The 20,111-nt window shown below is 33.9% G+C and overlaps 1 protein-coding gene across 1 annotated transcript in view; it reads right to left on the bottom strand.

The window, feature by feature from the left end:
* Window positions 1-931: 931 nt before the first annotated feature.
* Window positions 932-20,111, bottom strand: part of CIP2A (cellular inhibitor of PP2A) — a 45,725-nt gene continuing 26,545 nt past the window's right edge. The window contains exons 17-21 of the mRNA XM_064587989.1: window positions 15,257-15,453; window positions 13,194-13,307; window positions 12,872-12,954; window positions 12,057-12,196; window positions 932-11,035 (exon numbers count right to left, since the gene is read on the bottom strand). Of these exons, the coding sequence (XP_064444059.1) occupies window positions 10,865-11,035; window positions 12,057-12,196; window positions 12,872-12,954; window positions 13,194-13,307; window positions 15,257-15,453 (705 nt within the window). The 3' untranslated portion in view covers window positions 932-10,864. The remainder of the gene's footprint in view (window positions 11,036-12,056; window positions 12,197-12,871; window positions 12,955-13,193; window positions 13,308-15,256; window positions 15,454-20,111) is intronic.

The raw sequence follows: 20,111 nt of genomic DNA on the forward strand, positions 1-20,111 counted from the left end.
ATCAACTGTGTTTTGATATAACAGGAACAAATTTAGACACGAAAAAAAATTTTTAAATCTCACAATGTTGAGTAAAAGAAGAAAGATACAAATGGATACATACTGGGTGAGCTTTTTTTTTTTTTTTTAAGATTTTATTTATTTATTTGACAGAGAGATACAGAGCAAGAGAGGGAACACAAGCAGGCGGAGTGGGAGAGGGAGAAGCAGGCTTCCCGCTGAGCAGGGAGCCCGATGCAGGGCTAGATCCCAGGACCCTGGGATCATGACCTGAGCTGAAGGCAGACACTTAATGACTGAGCCACCCAGGCACCTATGGGTGAGTCTTTTTATATAAAGTTTAAAACCAGGTAAAACAACTGTGGTGTTAGCACTACAGTAGTTACCTTTGAGGAGGAGGGAGGACAGAGATTGAAAAGGAGCATGAGGTAGACTTTCAACTTGGGTAGTTGTTCACTGGTGTTATATTTTGTGCATTCTTCTACATGTGTATATTTTTCAGAATTAAAAAATTTTTTAATAAAATGAGAAATTATATATTAATAAAAAGAAAAATGATAGAAGTAATAAACACATCCAAGACCCAGGTTCTTTAAAATAGATTAATAAACTTCTGGTTGATCAAAAGCAGAATAAAAAGTAAAAGATTAAATACATAAAACAGGAAAAGATAATTGGGTGATAATTATAGATGCAGAGGAAATCAAAAGCATATCAGAATACTTCTTTGTTCAAACACGTGCAAAACAATTGAAGACCTGGAGTTAAAATAAATGATATTTTTAACAGAAATAAATTATTAGAATAACTCAGAATAGAGAGAAAAACAATTCTGAACAAACCAATTAACATAGAAGAAATATAGAAAGCCATCATGGCACTAACTCCCCTCCAAAAAAAAAAAAACACCACATCACGCCTAGATGGTTTCACAGGTCAATTTTATTAAACCTTTAAGGAACAAAAAACTCCTATTCCACTTAAATTATAGAGGAACATAAGAAAATAAGTAAAATACTTATTTTTTTTTTAGGTAATCTCTACACCCAATGTGGGGTTTGAACTCATGACCCCATCGACAGTCACATCCTCTACTGAACCAGCCAGGTGCCCCCATATTCTTAATTTTTTTTAAGCTGGAATAATGATACCAAACCCTGACAAAGTTAGCACACATGAGCACACAAACTGAAAACCATCTCACTTATGATTATCATTGCAAAAATTCTAAATAAAATGTTACCTAACAGAATCCATTAACCCATTTAAAATTTTATGATGAAGTTCTGTTTATTTCAGGAACTTAAGGAATATCAAAATTAAGGAATATATTAATATACTTCATCATATGTTGATCCTACTTCTTTTCCAAGGCACTTGGTAGGATGTCTCTCCCCTCTCTTCTTGCAGTTCCATGTGGTCATATAATTTGCGTTCGTTAATAAAGTGAGAACCAAGGTAATGTGTGGAAAGTTGAAAAGTCAGTGGCTCCATTTTCCTCTACTATAGAGACTCTCAATGCCCCAGATGATGGCTGCTCTATAAGCCTGAGTCTGGGGGTAAGGAAGACATGCAGCTCCTCTGATGTGTAGTATCAGCAAGAAATAAACCATGTTGTTTTAAGCTACTGAGAATTTGAGGTTATTGATTACTGCAGTATAAACTAGCTTGTATTGACTGATACATATTAATACATAAACAGAGGGAATAAGCCACATTATCTTTTATAGATGGCAAAATATATGATAAATTTTGTATCCATTTTATTATAATCCACTTCCAGTTTTGATAAATTCTGAATAAAATAGAAATGCCTAACACATTAAAACATATATATCTGAAATCAAAAGTTAGCATCATGCTTAACAGGAATATACTAGAAGCATTTCCATTAAAGCCAGGAATAAACAAAGTTCTTTATCACCATATAGTTTTTTTAAATAGACCTGGATAAGAGAAAGAAATATATGATTTAAAATTTGGAAATGAGGATATAACATTTTTCTTATTTATAGATGATATAAATGGCTTGTTATTATTTATAGTAGCTCTTAGGTGATTCTCTTAAGTAAATTTAGTGATGGTTTAGGTACAAAATAAAACCATTGGAGAGGCATTATTTGTTTTAAAAAAGATGATTTAACAATGTAAAGATGTCAATTCTCTCTAAAGTAATCTATAAATCTAACATTAATCAAATGAAAGTGTCATTTTTTTAACTAGATAAAATGATTCTAAAATAATATGGGAAAAATTAATGAACAAGTACATTCAGGAAAATTCTCAAATAAAAAACAAGGAAACACCAGTTCTATGAAATATTAAAATATTATCAAAGTACAATAACACAAATTATGGGTGATAACACATTTAAAATGAAAAAAAATTCTTCATACAAAAAAATACAGATGGTCCCCAATTTACAAAGGTTCAACTTAACTATTTTTTGACTTTATGATGGTGCAAAAGAGATATACACTCAGTAAAAATCATTCTTCAAATTTTGAATTTTGATCTTTACCTAAGAGTGACGTGAGGTACGATACTCTCGTGATGCTGGGCAGCTCCCAGTCAGCCATGGGATCACAAGGGTAAACAACTGATACACGTACAACCATTCTGTTTTTCACTTTCAGTATAGAATATAATAAATTAGATGAGGTGTTCAACACTCTATTATAAAATAGGGTTTGTGTTAGATGATTCTGCCCAACCATAGGCTAACATAAGCGTTCTGAACATGTTTAAGGCAGGCTCAGCTAAGCTATCAAGTTTAGTATGTTAGGTGTATCAAATGCATTTTCAACTTAGATATTTTCAGTTTACAATGGATTTATTGGGACATAACCTTATCATAAGTTGAGGAAGATCTGTACACCATAAAGTCAAAAATCAGTCAAATAACTGGGAAAGATCCTTTCAACTTTTATCATAATTGGAAATTTTACTTAAGACTACTTGCAATCCAATCAGGAAAAGATGGATAGCCCCAGAGAAAAAAATGGAAAGGGATTAAATAGTTAACAAAAAAGGAAACAGAAATAAGTACTTTCTACATGTGGCAGTCATGAAAAATTTAACACCATAATGAGAACCCTAGAACATTTTCCTAGGCATCATGTAGTGAGAAAGGGAAGGTACAGAACAGTATGTATGCAATGCTTTCATTTCTGTAACCCACCAAAAAAAAATATGCATACAATACATGTTTGTATGTATTGCACATCTCCTTAAGGCTACATAAAGAAATGGATAAGTCAATGATTCTGTGGAAGGGAACTAGATGGCTAAGAGAGAGGGATAAAAGAGAATAATATCACCGTGTATTTTCTTTTTAACATTTAAAAAAACACTTTTTGTGTGTGTGTGTAGTTTCAGATTTAGAGACTAATTAAGCAGATAGAGTTCCATATACTCACCCCACTCCCTGGCAATTAATGCACCAATATATGACATATTAACCATAGTTAATTGCAGAGTTCCATGGATGTTGACAAATGAATGCCATGTACCCACCATTACAGTATCATACAAAATAGTTTCACTGCCCTAACAATGTCCTGTGCCCCACCTGTTTATCCATCCTCCCTACTATCCATGCTCACCACTTCCCCCTGGCTACCACTATTTTTACTGTTGTGATAGTTTTTACTTTTCCAGAATGTCATATAATAGGAATCATACAGAGTGTAGAGTTTTCAGACTGGCTTTTTTCACTTAGGAATATGCATTTAAGTGTCCTCCATGTCTTTTCATGGCTTGACAGCTCATTTCTTTTTATTGCTGAATATTCCATTGTATAGATGTAACAGTTTATGAAATCACACGTGGCTAATGTTTATCATTCTTTTTAGATGTTGTTGGATTCAACTTGCAAGTTTTTGCTGACAATTTTTCATTTTCTTTCCTTTCATGTAATGCCTGGTTTTGGTATTAGAGTAACGATGCCCTCATAGAATGAGAATTGATTCGTAGAATTCATCAGCAAAACCATCTTGGCCCGATGCGTTGTTTCGGAAGGTTAGTAATTATTGATTTAATTTCTTTAATATAATTCTATTCAGATTATCCCTGTCTCCTGGTGTGAATATTAGTAGCTCGTGTCTTTCAAGAAATTGGTCCATTTCATCTGAGTTATCAAATTTGTGGACATAGAGATGTTCATAATATTCCCTTATTATCCTTTTCATATTCATAGGCTCAGTAGTGATGACCACTTTCATCTACTGGGCCTGTGCCTCAGGGCAGTAACCTTTACAAATACTTCTCAAAAATTTTTCTCCCTTAGTTTAGAAATGAAGGTTCGAATGGACTGGAGTTGGGTAGTTTTCTTTCCTCTGAGTCTGATAAGGTTCCAGAGCTTTTCCTTGTTGGGTAAGACTTGTTAGCTCTTAAAGTGTCCATAAATCTGTCAGAAGAGCTAGGAATATAACAGCATCCAAGTCTTAGACATACTGTTTTGTTTTTAAAATTTGGCCAACTTTTCTCAACTGTGCCCCTTCCTCAATCTCTTCCAGGAAGTTTAAAAAAAAAAAATAACGTACAATTTCATAATGAATTTTGTAGGTATATTCATCAGTTGGAAAAGCTATGACACCCAAGAGAAGGCAGAATTAAAGTATGAAAAATGTCTCTTTCAAAGAGAAAAATGTTTACTTAACACCGCTTAGAATAGCTATTTCATAGAAATAAATTAGTTAAGAGGGCAACCTAGACTAGCTTCGGTCAATAAGTCACCCTAGAATACTTTGAAGATTTATTTAACACCTCGTACTAAACTTGCCACCCTGTACCACTCTTGAAAATGCAGAACTTTTTTTTTTTTTTTTTTAAAGATTTTATTTATTTGACAGAGAGAGAGACAGCGAGAGCAGGAACACAAGCAGGGGGAGTGGGAGAGGGGGAAGCAGGCTTCCCGCCGAGCAGGGAGCCCGATGTGGGACTCGATCCCAGGACCCTGGGATCATGACCTGAGCTGAAGGCAGACGCTTAACGACTGAGCCACCCAGGTGCCCGAAAATGCAGAATCTTTACTGTTAATTATTTTCTACAATTGGTCACAGGTTTGATGAGAAATCAAGAAACCAAGGATAAAGGAAATAAAGGTTTCTACCCTATTTCCTTCCCCAAAGGGAGATACACACTAAGAAATTACTAAAAGCCATCAGCTTTATTTTGTATTTAAGATTTTATTTAACTTATTTATTTAGAGCGCATGAGTTGGGGGGAGGGGAACAGGGAGAGGGAGAGAATCCCAAGCGGACTCCATGCTAAGCATAGAGCAGGGCTCAGATCACACGATCCTGAGATCATGACCTGACCTGAGCTGAAACCAAGTTGGATGCTTAACCAACTGAGCCACCCAGGTGCCGCCTTATTTTGTATTTCTAAGAAAAATAAAAAAATAAATCTATCAAGTATGCACTATCATTTTACAGATGAAACTTTCCTTAGGTAAAGCTAGAAGTTAAATTTCAATGTAGTTACAAAACTCATGATTTAAAAATTTTAAAGTAACATTTAGTTACAAATTTTAGAATGTAAATAAACAAAATCAAACAACTTCATTACTCAATGGCAACCATTGTTTACCATTTATATTTATGTATTGCATATTTATACACACCTATATATCTTAAAGAGACTCAGGCATGTGAATCACTGCTTACAAGTAGTTTGGTTTCATGCTTTTTCCACATAACACACCAGGAATCTCTTTCCATGTGCCCATATATTTCAATATATTTTTTAAAAAGGCTCTGTTATTTTAATTAATGTATTTTACACTGTATACATGGGTTGTTTCCAATTTTGTGCAAAAATAACGTTGAAATGCACATCCTAAATCTTAGTGCACATCCTTAAGATAAATTCCTAGAAGTGAAACTGCCATAACCCATGTTTATTTTTTAATCATGTAGTTTGATCAGTATGTTTGAATCACCAGACTTCTTTTCTGAAAATGTAATATAAAGTTTAAATCTTTTTGAAACACAGAGGGCCTGGGTTTACTGTTCTTTAAGAATCCTTCCAGCTCTAACATGCTCTGATTAACTGTGGGTTTTATACAAATTAGTGTGTAGTAGTTAATACCAGTCTTTATTTGTGGGTAAATGAAAACCTGCCTAATTGAACATGAACAGTGTTGTCTTTTCCTAGGGCTAATCATAAGCCTTTTTATTTGAAGTTTGAGAAAAGCATAAGGCTACTCTAATACATTGTATCTTTTGGCTCTTTGAGATTAGTGAGATGAAATATAATTCTTGGAATAGTGTAGATAATGTAATGGAGAGGGAGAATCATATTCACTACTAAATCCCTGCCAAATGCCCAGCTACTTAGTGGAAAATTAGTTTTTAATAACATAATGAAACTGTAACCCAACCTACTCTATTGACTTCGAAAATGTCATTTTCTTATGCAGCACTGGCTAGACCTTACATAAAAAGCCCTTTGCTGTATATCCTAGGATTATCCTTTTCTTTTCTTTCTTTTTTTTTTTTTTTTGAGATACCAAGAGCATATAAACACTAGGCCCTTGGGGAATTAAGATAACTAAAAATATGCATTTAATTGGGAGGAAAGTTACTTCTCGCATCTAATGACGTTTATGATGGACTATTTGTAGTTCAATGTGAAGAAAAGCTGGTTTCTGATAATTATGGTACCTCTCATTCATGGTGATAATTAAGTTTTCTTAGGGTATTTTTGAAATGTTTAGATGAACACAAGCATAAACAAAACAAGCCTCAGTCTTTGCATGACAGGAAGAAAGTCAATTAGCTACAAAATGCTGCACAGAGTAAGACTAAGATTTCAAAGTGATTTGCAGATTCAAAGAAACCCATGATTTTTTAAATTTTTGTTTCATCTCAATGTATGGATTACAGAAGCATACAATTTCAAGTACTTATCATGTTCATTATCCATATTATAAAAAATAAACCATCTACCTTTTAAAGGCATAAGTCATATTTTTATTTGTTCATTTTTTAAAAATGATCTTGAATGTAAACTCAGTGAATGCTTAAAATAACAATTTGTTTCTTAATCCAAAAGACTTATTTATCACTATGAGTAATATGTGTTTAATATTTACTGGTGACCATTGAGAGAGCCAAGGCAAGTGAGCAATTCTCAGATTGGGGATTTTGGAAGGAAAATAAGATCCAAAGTGCCCTGTGGTTGAAAAAATATTCCATATGCTTAACATACTTATTATTTATTTTCTTAAACTATAGAAAAGCAAATCTCAAATTCTTGGCTTGTGAGAATATGCACACAAAAAAGTACATACTCTATTAACTGTAAAACTATAAATACTATAGTTTTGTCAATGATGTAATACATGATGTAATTTTGATCACTATTCCCAGCATATCAAGGTATTAGCAAAATGTTCCATTTTCTTCCATTAAAAGTTTAAAAAAAAAAAGTGGCAACCATGAGTAATAACTGATTCAAGCAAGAATTATTAATGGATGCTGAAACTAGTGGGTGAAAGGTGGAAGAAACAGGGTATTTGCAGTATCTCCCTACAAATTACTTATTATATCAAAAGAGAAAAATAGTGTTATAATGAAGATACTACTTGTGTGTATTGTTGTGTATAAATAGGTAAATATATTATGATGTTGAGAGCCAGGATATTTCCATATAATCATTTAGAGTAAAAATTATAACATTGTTTTGGGGTTTAATAATATATATAGATACATGTGTCAGCTATAGCATAAAGGATGAGAACATAAAAGGACCAACACAGTTACAGGGTTTCTACATTTTATACTAAGTAGTACAATATTAACTTCAAGTGGACTGTGAAAGTTAAGGACTTGATTGCCAAGACAGATTAAAAAGAAAGCAAGACTGAACTATATGTTTTCTACAATCTTAAGTTTTATATATAACAACACAGGTTAAAAGTAAATGGATAGAAAAATATACACTAGGCCAACAGAAAACATAAAAAGGCTGGAGTGGTTATATTCATATCAAATAAAATAGACCTCAGACTTCAAGACAGAGTTTACCAGAGATAAAGAGACACACTTCTTAATGAGATAGGGCCAATTAATCAGTAAGATATAACACCCAATAGCAAAGCCTTGACTGTTTTTGTAAATAAAGTTTTATTAGAATACAGCCATGCCTATTTATGTGCTGTCTATAGCTGCTTTCTTGCTACTGTTGTAGAACTAAGTAGTTGTAAGAGAGAGACAGTATGACTCACAAAGCCTGAAATATTTACTATCTGGCCCTTTACAGAAAATGTTTGCTGACTCCTATAAAGTGAGTAAGTCACAAACAGGGCATGTGTTTGGTTCATCAGTAGGTATATCAGATGCAAGGCCGTAAACACAATTCGTAACTATTTGAAAAGAGGAAAAGAGTTAGATTAAAGGTTATGAGTTTAGGAAATATAACTTGATTAGAAGTACCTTAACATATGTGAATGAGTCTCAGGTAGAAGTTGAAAGTCAAACATTCTCATTTAACTAAGAGTCCTAACTCAAGACAGAGTCTCATTATATCCTTAACATAAATAACTAGACTTTATAACAAATAAATAAAACTAAAAGTATACTAATCTGACAATTTCCCCCCAAAACACAGCATTAAGTTTTAATGAGTATTTGTTTTTGCCCTGACATTAGATAGTTTAGTATATAAACTTCAATCAGCCCAATTTTAAGAGAAGTCCGTATCTAGTCAAGGGGCATATGTAAATGGCAAAAGGAACTGTGCTAATACACTTGGACAAACTCTTCATAGCAAGATTTTTAGAGAACTTGAACAATTCTAATATAATGATACATTTACTTAGTTCTACTTTCTCTAATAGGAAATGGTCATACACACATAGAAATCATTTGTAAAACTCTATAGTGGTGGGTCAAAGATTTTTTAAAAAGAAAATACACACACACACACACACACACACACTCTGTTATATTAATCTGAGGTACACAAACCTAAAATGCAAAAAAAAAAAAAAGAGGACTCAACATACTAAGATTAAGAAAAATAATACCGACAATATGAAAGATGCTGTAAGAGACAGAAAGACTAGGATAAACAAAAAATGAAGAGGATGATGATTAGTACTCACCTCTAAAGCTAAAGTACATTTTTTTTTCTCTTTAGAGAGATCAGGAATAACGTTAAATTTGTATTAAAAAAAGGTTGCTAAAAAAAATATGGAGTCTCTGTCTATATAGATCTTTAAGAATAGGCAAATTTAGCGTCTTAAAATAAATGCATACTTGCAAGAATGGACTAGATCTGCACTGTCCAGCAGGATGGCAGTTAAAATCTAAATTCTTCAGTTGCACTAACCATATTTTAAGTGCTCAAAAATCACATGTGGCTAAAGGCTATAATATGGACAGTGTAGAGAACATTTCCAACATTACAAAAAGTTCTATTGGGCAGCAGTGGGCTAGGCTCGTATCTTCTTGAAAGTGTCTACATTGTAAAGATAGTTTGATTTTCCCTAGAGGTTTTGGTTTATTTATTTATTTTACAGAACTTTTTGTTTCATTTTACAGAGCCTTTTGTTCTTCAGTCATAGCTATCCATTTAAACACTTTTTCATGTAAAATTGAAAATGATTGCAATTTCAAAAAAGAAATAGAATGTACCCCTTATAGAACAAGTAGCAATCTAAAATGTGTTACTTGGTATAATGCTTTTTAAAAAAATTTGCAGAACTATGCAAAATGTATTCAAGTATGTGAAACCATGAGTTTGATAATTAGCAAATTATGAAAATATGTCTAGTTTCTAAACATAAATTCAGATATACTATAGTTGAAAAACAGAATTAAATCTAAGTTCACTTAAGTCACATGAAGAGATAAATAGGGAAGAAAACACCAAGCAAAATTAATGGTTGGAAACTGTAGCAATAAAACCAACTAAAATATTGATACAAAAATTCTTCTTAAACACTACTTACAACATTTGATTCAAATGAAGAGTACTGAAAAATTCCTTTGTATTAAAGAAATACATAAGGATATTTAACCTATGCCTTAAAATTAAATGGCCAAATTAAAAACTATCTAAACAAAAGGCAATATATTAAATGCAATTCACATTTGAATAAATAAATAAGAAATGTCTGAATATGTAGCAAGGCTGGAATCCAAGTTGTCCTTGGGCAAATCAAAAGAAATTCATAATTGATTGGAAATGATATGGGCAGACCAACAGGGTACTTTTAAAAAGAGTCAAAAACTAAGGCTATCTCAAACAAGTCTACAAATTATCGTTTTTTTAAATGTGACAATGTATTTGTTTAACACATCTGATATTTTCTAATTTTTTCACATTATTTCTGTAAGTATTCATTGCATTTTTTTCAAATTTAGAACTTATACCATATATCTTACTGCATTTTAAATGCAGTAATAAAATTATTTTAAATTCACTGAATTTTCTTTTGTGCTATTTAGAGAAAAACTTCTCGGGCAATGCTATGCCTTCTCTTTTTATACTAAATAATTGTATTTTCAATTTCTTAATCTTTAGGATTGTATATCAGGAAAGTTTGATTTTAAAATCTAATCACAAATGAGAATAAATTAAAAAGCAGAAGAGAGTGGAAAGCAACTAAGGAAAAGGGAAAAACCTTAGAAAAACAATAATGGAGGTCAAGAAGAACATTCTAATTAAGAACCAAAGAAAGCTTTAAGCAATAAAAGCCAGAAACAGGAAGTAAAACTTTTAAGACCAAATAAAAATATTTATCAGATCAGGTTCTTTACTAAATTAATAATTAGATAATAATTTGCTATTGTTCTGGAGTCACAAATTACCTTCCCTACCACACCTCCCCCGGAAGATAAATACATAGCATCTATATACTGAGATTCACAGTTTCTGGACTTATTTTTCCACCACTTAAACTGTGGATCATTGCTATCATATGGGAGTGTTTGTTCAACTCCTCTTGCTGAAGTTTCACCAACGACTCTTTCTCTTCCAAACGACCTTCTAATTGGGCCTTTTGAACCTCTAGGGAGGAAGCCTAGGAATGGGGGTGGGGGAGGAATTGAGGAAAACAAATTTAGCATGTCTTCCCTTCACAGATATTTTAAAATGTCTTATTTTTCATTTGTAAAACCACCATGTCAAAAGACACATTACAAATATGTATTATATCTTAGTTAATTAAATTTTATGGTAAGGTTAAGATAAGCAATTATTAAACAACATAATACAAATTGGAAAGACACATTCAATTTGTCTTTTTAAGTCAATATTAGCAGCTGGAAATTTGCAGAAAACACTACACATCACAATTCAGAATCACTATTAAGATGACCAAATTAAAGCAGAACCAGGAAATTGGTAAATATGGCATTAAATTTTATGCCTCCTCTGTCACTTGTGCTCTGTAGTTGTTCAAACGGTCATTTAATCCTGGTGTGTCCCCATCTTCCTGGTAGCAGATGGGCCACAAAGTGCTCTTCATAGCTACCACACACAAACAACCATGATAATGTGGAATGAGCAGTGGACTTCGATTCAGAATACTGAATACTTAGCTTTGCGACAGACCCTCAGTAAGTAACTCAAGACTCAGTTTCATTTGTAGGTTGAAAATATTTGATACTTATATATTAATATATTTGTTAAAGAGAAGAGGATTGAGAAAAATGTTTCAGAGTCCTTTGCAAATTATAAAGTTCTAAACAAATATGAACTACTATTATTATTCCCATCCCTAAAAGCTGGGAGAGGCAGCCAAATACAGCCACCTGTATGTGACATTCAGAACTGGGAACCCCTTTCTGTATTCTTGGCCCACTTAAAAGCAGTAAGTGCTGGTACACAATATATATTTAATAAGTTTTTCATGACTTTAGGAAATACAGGTTTTCACATTGTGAGAGAACCTTATTAAAAAAAAAACTGTCAATTTTCAGATTCGTCATTTTATTTAGAAGATATTACAAAGAACCAGAACTTTAATTTACCCAAATTCACCTTTTCCACAAAATCAGACTTACTCATCTACTACCAGTGAGAACTCAACAAATTCTTACCTTAATGCTCAATTCTTTTCTTATCTGTTCTGTTCTGTTTAGTTCCTTTCTAAGGATATCAATGGTTTCTTCCTTATCTTCCCTTTCTTTTTGCAAGATTTTAATCTTTTCTTCTTGTACTTTTGTTTTTTGTTGCAAATCTTAAAACAAACAAACAGTCAGCTATATGCTCAGAGGTTGGATACTGATGTTACCCTGAAAAGGTTTATTAGCCACTATGTAATTAGAGCAAAAGAACAACTGTAAAAGTTCTACACTATTTGATGAGTAAAAAAACACCATGAAACTCTTCCCCTAGACCAGTATTCCATAGAAAATGCCAAATCTCCATGGCTTTCCCTCTTCTTCTGTTCCTGATATTATATGTATAGTTATGAGGGGAAGGACAATCCTCAGGGCTTAAGGGTTAGAAGGATATAGAAAAGTATGAAAAATTATATAGGCAGATGTCTGTGTTCTAAGGCAAGTGAGTTAGAACAAAAATGTTTTTGTGAGTCATTTCAGAGCTACTGCCATTAAGCTGGTAACTAAAAGTTACCTAGCACTGCCACCTGCTGTTAAAGTTCTTTTAAAACTCTTTCTTTTGAAAAGAATCATTTTCTCTAATTCCCAGATTTTAAAAAATATATTGCTTTTTCAATTTAATCAATCTAACTAAACTGCTCTGGAAAATGTTATGGCAAGAAAAGGGAAGCTGTTTAAAATGTGATTTAAGGTTCAAAAAAATGAGAGAAGTAGAAAATAAAATCATGCTTTGATTTTTCTACCAACATATGTTAAAATATAGACAATATATTAAATAAGAAGCTACTTACTTGCTAGCTTACATTCTCTATCTACTAGTTGGTTCTGTACTTCTTTTCTCTGTTCTTCTTTCTCTATTAGTTGGGCAATAGTTCTGAAGTTATAAAAAATATAGAAGAAAACATCAAGGAAATATTTCTTTTTCTCCCCAAGTATTTTAAGAGAAAATTAATAATAACAGAAGTACCTTTACATTTTGCCAAATATGTATTTTATGACTAAAATAAGTGGCAATTCTATTAATTTTATCTGTAAAAAACAATGCTCTGTATAAAGAGAATCACTGTTTTTGAAAAATCCAAAATAATTAGAATTAAGAACTAGATACTTTACTTTTCATTTTGCTGCTTGAATGACTCATTCAACTTCTTCACTGTCTCAATTTGTTTATTCAGAGAGTCACATGTCATCTGCAAATCTTTATTCTTCTTTTCAGTGGTTTCATTCCTGAAAAGACAAGATGAGTTGATATTTTTATCGAGGCAAACATATGATGGAGATGGAGAAAAGAAACTGAAGAGGAATGTCATGAACAAGCAGAACATAAAGTTAGACTAATTCTAAAAGACATTAAAGATGTATTTTGGCTGACTTAGGAGGTAACATTTACTATAAAAAGGAAAAGTGCAGGGCATTTACCTCATATTTATGGATATAGAGCTTTACAGATAACATTGCTCTACATAATTTGCTATATATATTATAGTTATTTTCATAGTTAGATCTAGAAAATTTTTAAAAACTTCTGTAAAAGGATGAAGTTTATTAAAAAATAAAACTTAAATCTGCCATCATTAGCCTCTTGGGTATAATGTATGTTTAATTAAAAATGTCAAATTAATGAAGTAGTTGAGGATACTAAACTTCTCTTGCCTCTTTAGAGCTCTGCATCTAACAGTCCTGCTTAGTTTACTGGCAAAGTAAACACAGAAATACTTTCTAAAGTGATAACTTTGACACCCAAGTATCTTAAGCATAAAATGTCCTTTTTACTTCACGAAGTACAAACTGGTAGCACTGGCCAAATTTGCCTAGAAGTGTTTTATCTGTCACACACGGTTTTTAAAATTCTGAATTTGAATGCCTTTATATAGTCCCTACCTTTACAGATGACCCTTCTTTCCCCAGCCAACTTCATTATTTGCTACTTTTGGCCCTGGCAGGCAGGAGTTTTACCTCTTTGGCCCCTCACTCACTATCTGGAACATCAACGGGATGTTCCCATGGTTCCTGGAAACCACGTATTTCCGTGAGACCAATGCTTACTTTTTCTCGCATCCTGACTTAACACCCATAGTCCACTCTATCAGGGTTGCCTCAAACAGACTTTGAAGAAAATTGTTGTTGGGAGAAAGTATCCTGTTTAGGAAATTTTAACGTCACAAATTTTCTAGATGCTATACATTTCCCACCCTTTATTTTTATTGATGGGAAAATAAGCACATGGACCTTGCAGAATTAAAATTTTCTAGATCTCTATATTAATAGCATAGATAGAATATTTTTTCAAATCGAACCAATCTTAAATTAGAAATTAAAACAAAGAACAAGTTAACCAGAATGTTTTAATTTTTATTGTTTGGTAGAAAATACATAATTGTTCTGGGTCTTCTTTATAGCTCAGAAGTTTTAAAGTTGACCTAAAAGATAAAAAAAATTTGACAAAGGAGGAAAACATGATTAATCTCCTATTTTGTTAGTAGGCATGTAAGTTAGTGTAGCCTTTTGGGAAGAAAACGTGTCAATCCATCAAAAATTTGAAAGCACATACCCTTTAATCCGACAATTCATCTATAAGAATTTATTCCACAGATACAGTCACACATATAAATAAACCATATTCAATGACTTTAAGGAGAAGTACTGACCACAAACTTAGAGATGTTTTAAACACTAACACCTGAATTTCCATGCTATAAGACTGAATACTATGAAATTGTTCATATTCAATGCATTTGATGTACAGAAATGGCCAATTCATACGGCTCAACTTAACACAATTTATGACAACTAAGGTCATTCGACATTTATGGAATGCCTAACTGTGTAATGAGTACTGTTGCAGGCCCTGGGGTTTGTCAGTGAACAAAGCAGACTCAACTTGTTCTTGTGGCACTAACACCCCAAGTAACTGAGGAATGCATGAATACAGGCAAGAAGCAGAGTCAACTGGAAAGAAACAAAGAGACCTGTATTCTGTTTCCGACTTTGATCCTGAGCTTGAGTAAGCAGTATTTCATTTACCTGTGATGTAAGTTTCTTGTCAACTACTTAACTTACGGAATTATCAGAATATGTGAATGTTTACAAAAGGATTTTAGGGCCACAGAAAAGAAATGCTGTGTGTTCATTCTAGATTCCAACTTTACACAGAAACTTTTACTTTATTAATTTACCTCTGAACAAGTTCCATGTAGGATTTTGTCAGTATTTCATGTTCTTCAGCCACAGACTCTAATTTCCTATTATGTTGGAAGAGGTGCTCGATATCACTCTGGGCTCTTTCTGATTCAACCTGTTGTGCCTTCAGCAACACACCAAGCTCTTCATTTTTTCTCTCAACTTCTCTCAACATACCAGCAAGTGTCCGTGCCTAAAACAAAACCAAACAGAACAGAGACTTTTCTACTACCATGTATATAATATACTCATTTTCTACAATTTAAAAGGTTTACCAAATATCTAATAGGCTAGCATCTATTGGGTTATATAAAGTTTTATTAGTTATATTATTATTACTTAACTACTTCTAATAAATCTAACACTGTTATAGTTATTTTACTTAAGAAATTGTCCTGACTAGAATATTCTCGGTATAACCAGACTCATGGAAATGAACACAATTATAACAACAAGAAGGTAGCTCTACATTCAGTACTTAATTAAAAGGGTATGTATGGTCTTTGGGGCTAGCCATCAACACTAAAACATAAAGTTTACACAAATCAGTTTTCCCATTTCAGGTAGAAATTAAAAATAAGATTTTAACTATATCACAGATGTTTAAGCAAACACTTAAAATTAAGCTAGCCAATCAGGAATACAACCTAAAACAATATGAAAGTGTTTGTGCCAATTATAAGAACATATTATGAGCAACTCTATGCCAGTAAATTAGATAATCTGGAAGAAATGGATGCATTCCTAGAGATATATGAACTACTAAAACTGAACCACTGAACCAGGAAGAAATAGCAAACCTGAATAGACCCATAACCACTAAGGAAATTGAAGCAGTAATAAAAAAATCTCCCAACAAACAAGAGCCCAGGGCCAGATGGCTTCCCAGGGGAATTCTACCAAACATTTCAAGAAGAATTAATACCTATTCTTCTGAAACTGTTCCAAAAAACAGAAATGGAAGAAAAACTTCCAAACTCGTTTTATGAGGCCACCATTACCTTGATCCCCAAACCAAAGACCCCATCAAACAGAATTACAGACCAATATTTCTGATGAACATGGATGCAAAAATTCTCACCAAAATACTAGCCAATAGGATCCAACAGTACATTAAGAGGATTATTCACCATGACCAAGTAGGATTTATCCCAGGGCTGCAAGGTTGGTTCAACATCCACAAATAATCAATGTGATATAATACATTAAGAGAACAAGAACCATATGATCCTCTCAATAGATGCAGAAAAAGCATTTGACAAAGTATAGAATCCATTCTTGATTAAAACTTCTCAGAGTGTAGGGACAGAGGGTACATACCTCAATATCATAAGAATCATCTATGAAAAACCCACAGCGAATATCATTCTCAATGGGGAAAACCTGAGAGCTTTCCTTTCCCCCAAGGTCAGGAACATGGCAGGGATGTCCACTATCACCACTGCTATTCAACATAGTACTAGAAGTCCTAGCCAGTGCAATCAGACAACAAAAAGAAATAAAAGGCATCTGAAATCAGCAAAGAAGAAGTTAAACTGTCACTCTTTGCAGATGATATGATACTTTATCTGGAAAACCCAAAAGACTCCACCCCAAAACTACTAGAACTCATCCAGGAGTTCAGTAAAGTGGCAGGATATAAAATCAATCCACAGAAATCAGTGGCATTTCTCTACACCAACAACAAGAGAGAAGAAAGAGAAATTAAGGAGTCGATCCCATTTACAACTGCACCCAAAACCATAAGATACCTAGGAATAAATCTAACCAAAGAGGCAAAGAATCTATACTCATAAAACAATAGAATACTTATGAAAGAAATTGAGGAAGACACAAAGAAACGGAAAAACGTTCCATGCTCATGGATTGGAAGAACAAATATTGTGAAAATGTCTATGTTACCTAGAGCAATCTACACATTTTATGCAATCCCTATAAAAATACCATCAACTTTTTTCAAAGAAATGGAACAAATAATCCTAAAATTTGTATGGAACCAGAAAAGACCCCAAATAGCCAGAGGAATGTTGAAAAAGAAAAGCAAAGCTGGCGGCATCACAATTCTGGACTTCCAGCTCTATTACAAAGCTGTCATCATCAAGACAGCATGGTACTGGCACAAAAACAGACACATAGATCAATGGAACAGAATAGAGAGCCCAGAAATGGACCCTCAACTCTATGGTCAACTAATCTTCGACAAAGCAGGAAAGAATGTCCAATGGAATAAAGATAGTCTCTTCAACAAATGGTGTTGGGAAAATTGGACAGCCATATGCAGAAGAATGAAACTGGACCATTTCCTTGTACCACACACAAAAATAGACTCCAAATGGTTGAAAGACCTCAATGTGAGACAGGAGTCCATCAAAATCCTAAAGGAGAACACAGGCAGCAATCTCTTTGACCTCAGCCGCAGCAACTTCTTCCTAGAAACATCGCCAAAGGCAAGGGAAGCAAGGGCAAAAGTGAACTATTGGGACCTCATCAAGATAAAAATCTTTTGCACAGCAAAAGAAACAGTCAACAAAACCAAAAGACAACCGACAGAATGGGAGAAGATATTTGCAAATGACACATCAGATAAAGGGCTAGTATCCAAAATCTATAAAGAACTTACCAAACTCAACACCCAAAGAACAAATAATCCAATCTAGAAATGGGCAGAAGACATGAACGGACATTTCTGCAAAGAAGACGTCCAAATGGCCAATAGACACATGAAAAAGTGCTCAACATCGCTAGGCATCAGGGAAATCCAAATCAAAACTTCAATGAGATACCACCTCACACCAGTCAGAATGGCTAAAATTAACGTCAGGAAATGACAGATGTTGGCGAGGATGCAGAGAAAGGGGAACCCTCCTACACTGTAGGTGGGAATGCAAGCTGGTGCAGCCACTCTGGAGAACAGTATGGAGGTTCCTCAAAAAGTTGAAAACAGAGCTACCCTACGACCCAGCAATTGCACTACTGGGTATTTACCCCAAAGGTACAAATGTAGTGATCTGAAGGGGTACGTGCACCCCAATGTTTATAGCTGCAATGTCCACAATAGCCAAACTATGGAAAGAGCCAAGATGTCAATCAAGAGATGGATAAAGAAGATGCGGTATACACACACACACACACACACACACACAATGGACCATTACGCAGCCATCAAAAAACCCAAAATCTTGCCATTTGCAACGACGTGGATGGAACTAGAGCATATTATGCTAAGCGGAATAGGTCAACCAGAGAAAGACAAGAATCATATGATCTTATTTTTATAAGAAACCTTTCCAGTAAAATGGATAAAACATTAAATTCTCCAATAAAATGCAAGACATGTCCAACAGATATAGAATATAAGAATGTGCTATGGGAAGGGAGAAGACAAAATGATTTTAATATCACTAGTTTTCTTTGTTGGAATTTATGATAAATTCAACATGCCATCAGTCAAGACAAATGAATCCATGTCAAAAGAAGAAAAAGAAAACATACGGTTATATTTATTTGTATTTTTTCAAATACATGTACTCTGAGAAGACTCTAAAGTTATTTTATGTGTCACTGATTTTAATGCCTCTCTCAAGAGTCAAATGACTTTATTACAATTCATTATAAATGATATCAAACTGTTGAGATTCCGTTTGTATTTGCTAGGAATTTCATATTACTGCAGTAAGCTCTCGCTCCTAATGTACACATTGTGTGCATATATGCACACAGCACAGTGTCAAACTTTCTGAGCACCTACCATGTGCCAAGTACTGTGCTTGCTGGGGCCCTGGAGATACTGAGACCATCTCTGACATCAAGGGTAGAGGGCAAGGTTATACAATTTTCACATGTGTGGGAAGGAGAGGACCAGGGACAGCTTCCTAAAGAATGAGGGTATTTAAACTAAAATCTGAAGGATTATTAGGAGTTAGGCAGAGGAAGAGGAAAATGTGTTCCAGACATGGAAGAGCAAGTACAAGGGCAGGGAAACCTAAGAGTATGTCAAGCAACTGCAAAGCAATAGAACTGCATAAGAAACTACAAAGTAATCTGATATAGTCGATTGCAGAGAATGCACAGAAATGCAAGGAGATGCGGAATGAAAGTAGTTTCAGAATCCTGTGTGCCAAACTAAGGAATTTAAAATCATCTGCTGGGGCGCCTAGGTGGCTCAGTCGTTAAGCGTCTGCCTTCGGCTCAGGTCATGATCCCAGGGTCCTGGGATCAAGCCCTACATTGGGCTCCCTGCTCGGCGGGAAGCCTGCTTCTCCCTCTCCGGCTCCCCCTGCTTGTGTTCCCTCTCTCGCTGTGTCTCTCTCTGTCAAATAAATAAATAAAATCTTTTAAAAAATAAATAAATAAAATCATCTGCTGAGTAAAATGGTAAGCCGCTGCAGGGTATTTAGCACAGAAGCAATAAAATCAGATTACAGCCTCAGGAATCACTGTGGGGGAACAAGGGAGGGTGGAACCAAATACAAAAAGATGACTTAGGATGCACATAGAGGGTGGTTGAGAAGAGGGCTCCAGACTGAAGGTAAAAAAGACTAACTAGGGGCTCTGCTATGATTCATATAAAAAATGAAAAGGATTTGACCTGTAGCAAATAGTGGCAAGAAGAGACAAGGCAGAAAAAAGTAATATTTAGAAGATAGAATCAATTGGATTTGGTGAATGACTAATTGTAGGAAGTAAACTGTGTGACTTCCAGATTTCCTGTCTGGAAAACTCTTCAGAACAAGAGGGAATATACAAAAAAGTAAATTTTTTTTTTTTTTAAAGATTTTATTTATTTATTTGAGAGAGAGAATGAGAGAGACAAGAGAGCACACGAGAGGGAAGAGGGTCAGAGGGAGAAGC

Source organism: Mirounga angustirostris, unplaced genomic scaffold (assembly GCF_029215605.1).
Source record: "Mirounga angustirostris isolate CCGP_5_RB_7025 unplaced genomic scaffold, mMirAng1.0.hap1 SCAF_1, whole genome shotgun sequence".
Taxonomy (NCBI): Eukaryota; Metazoa; Chordata; class Mammalia; order Carnivora; family Phocidae; genus Mirounga; species Mirounga angustirostris.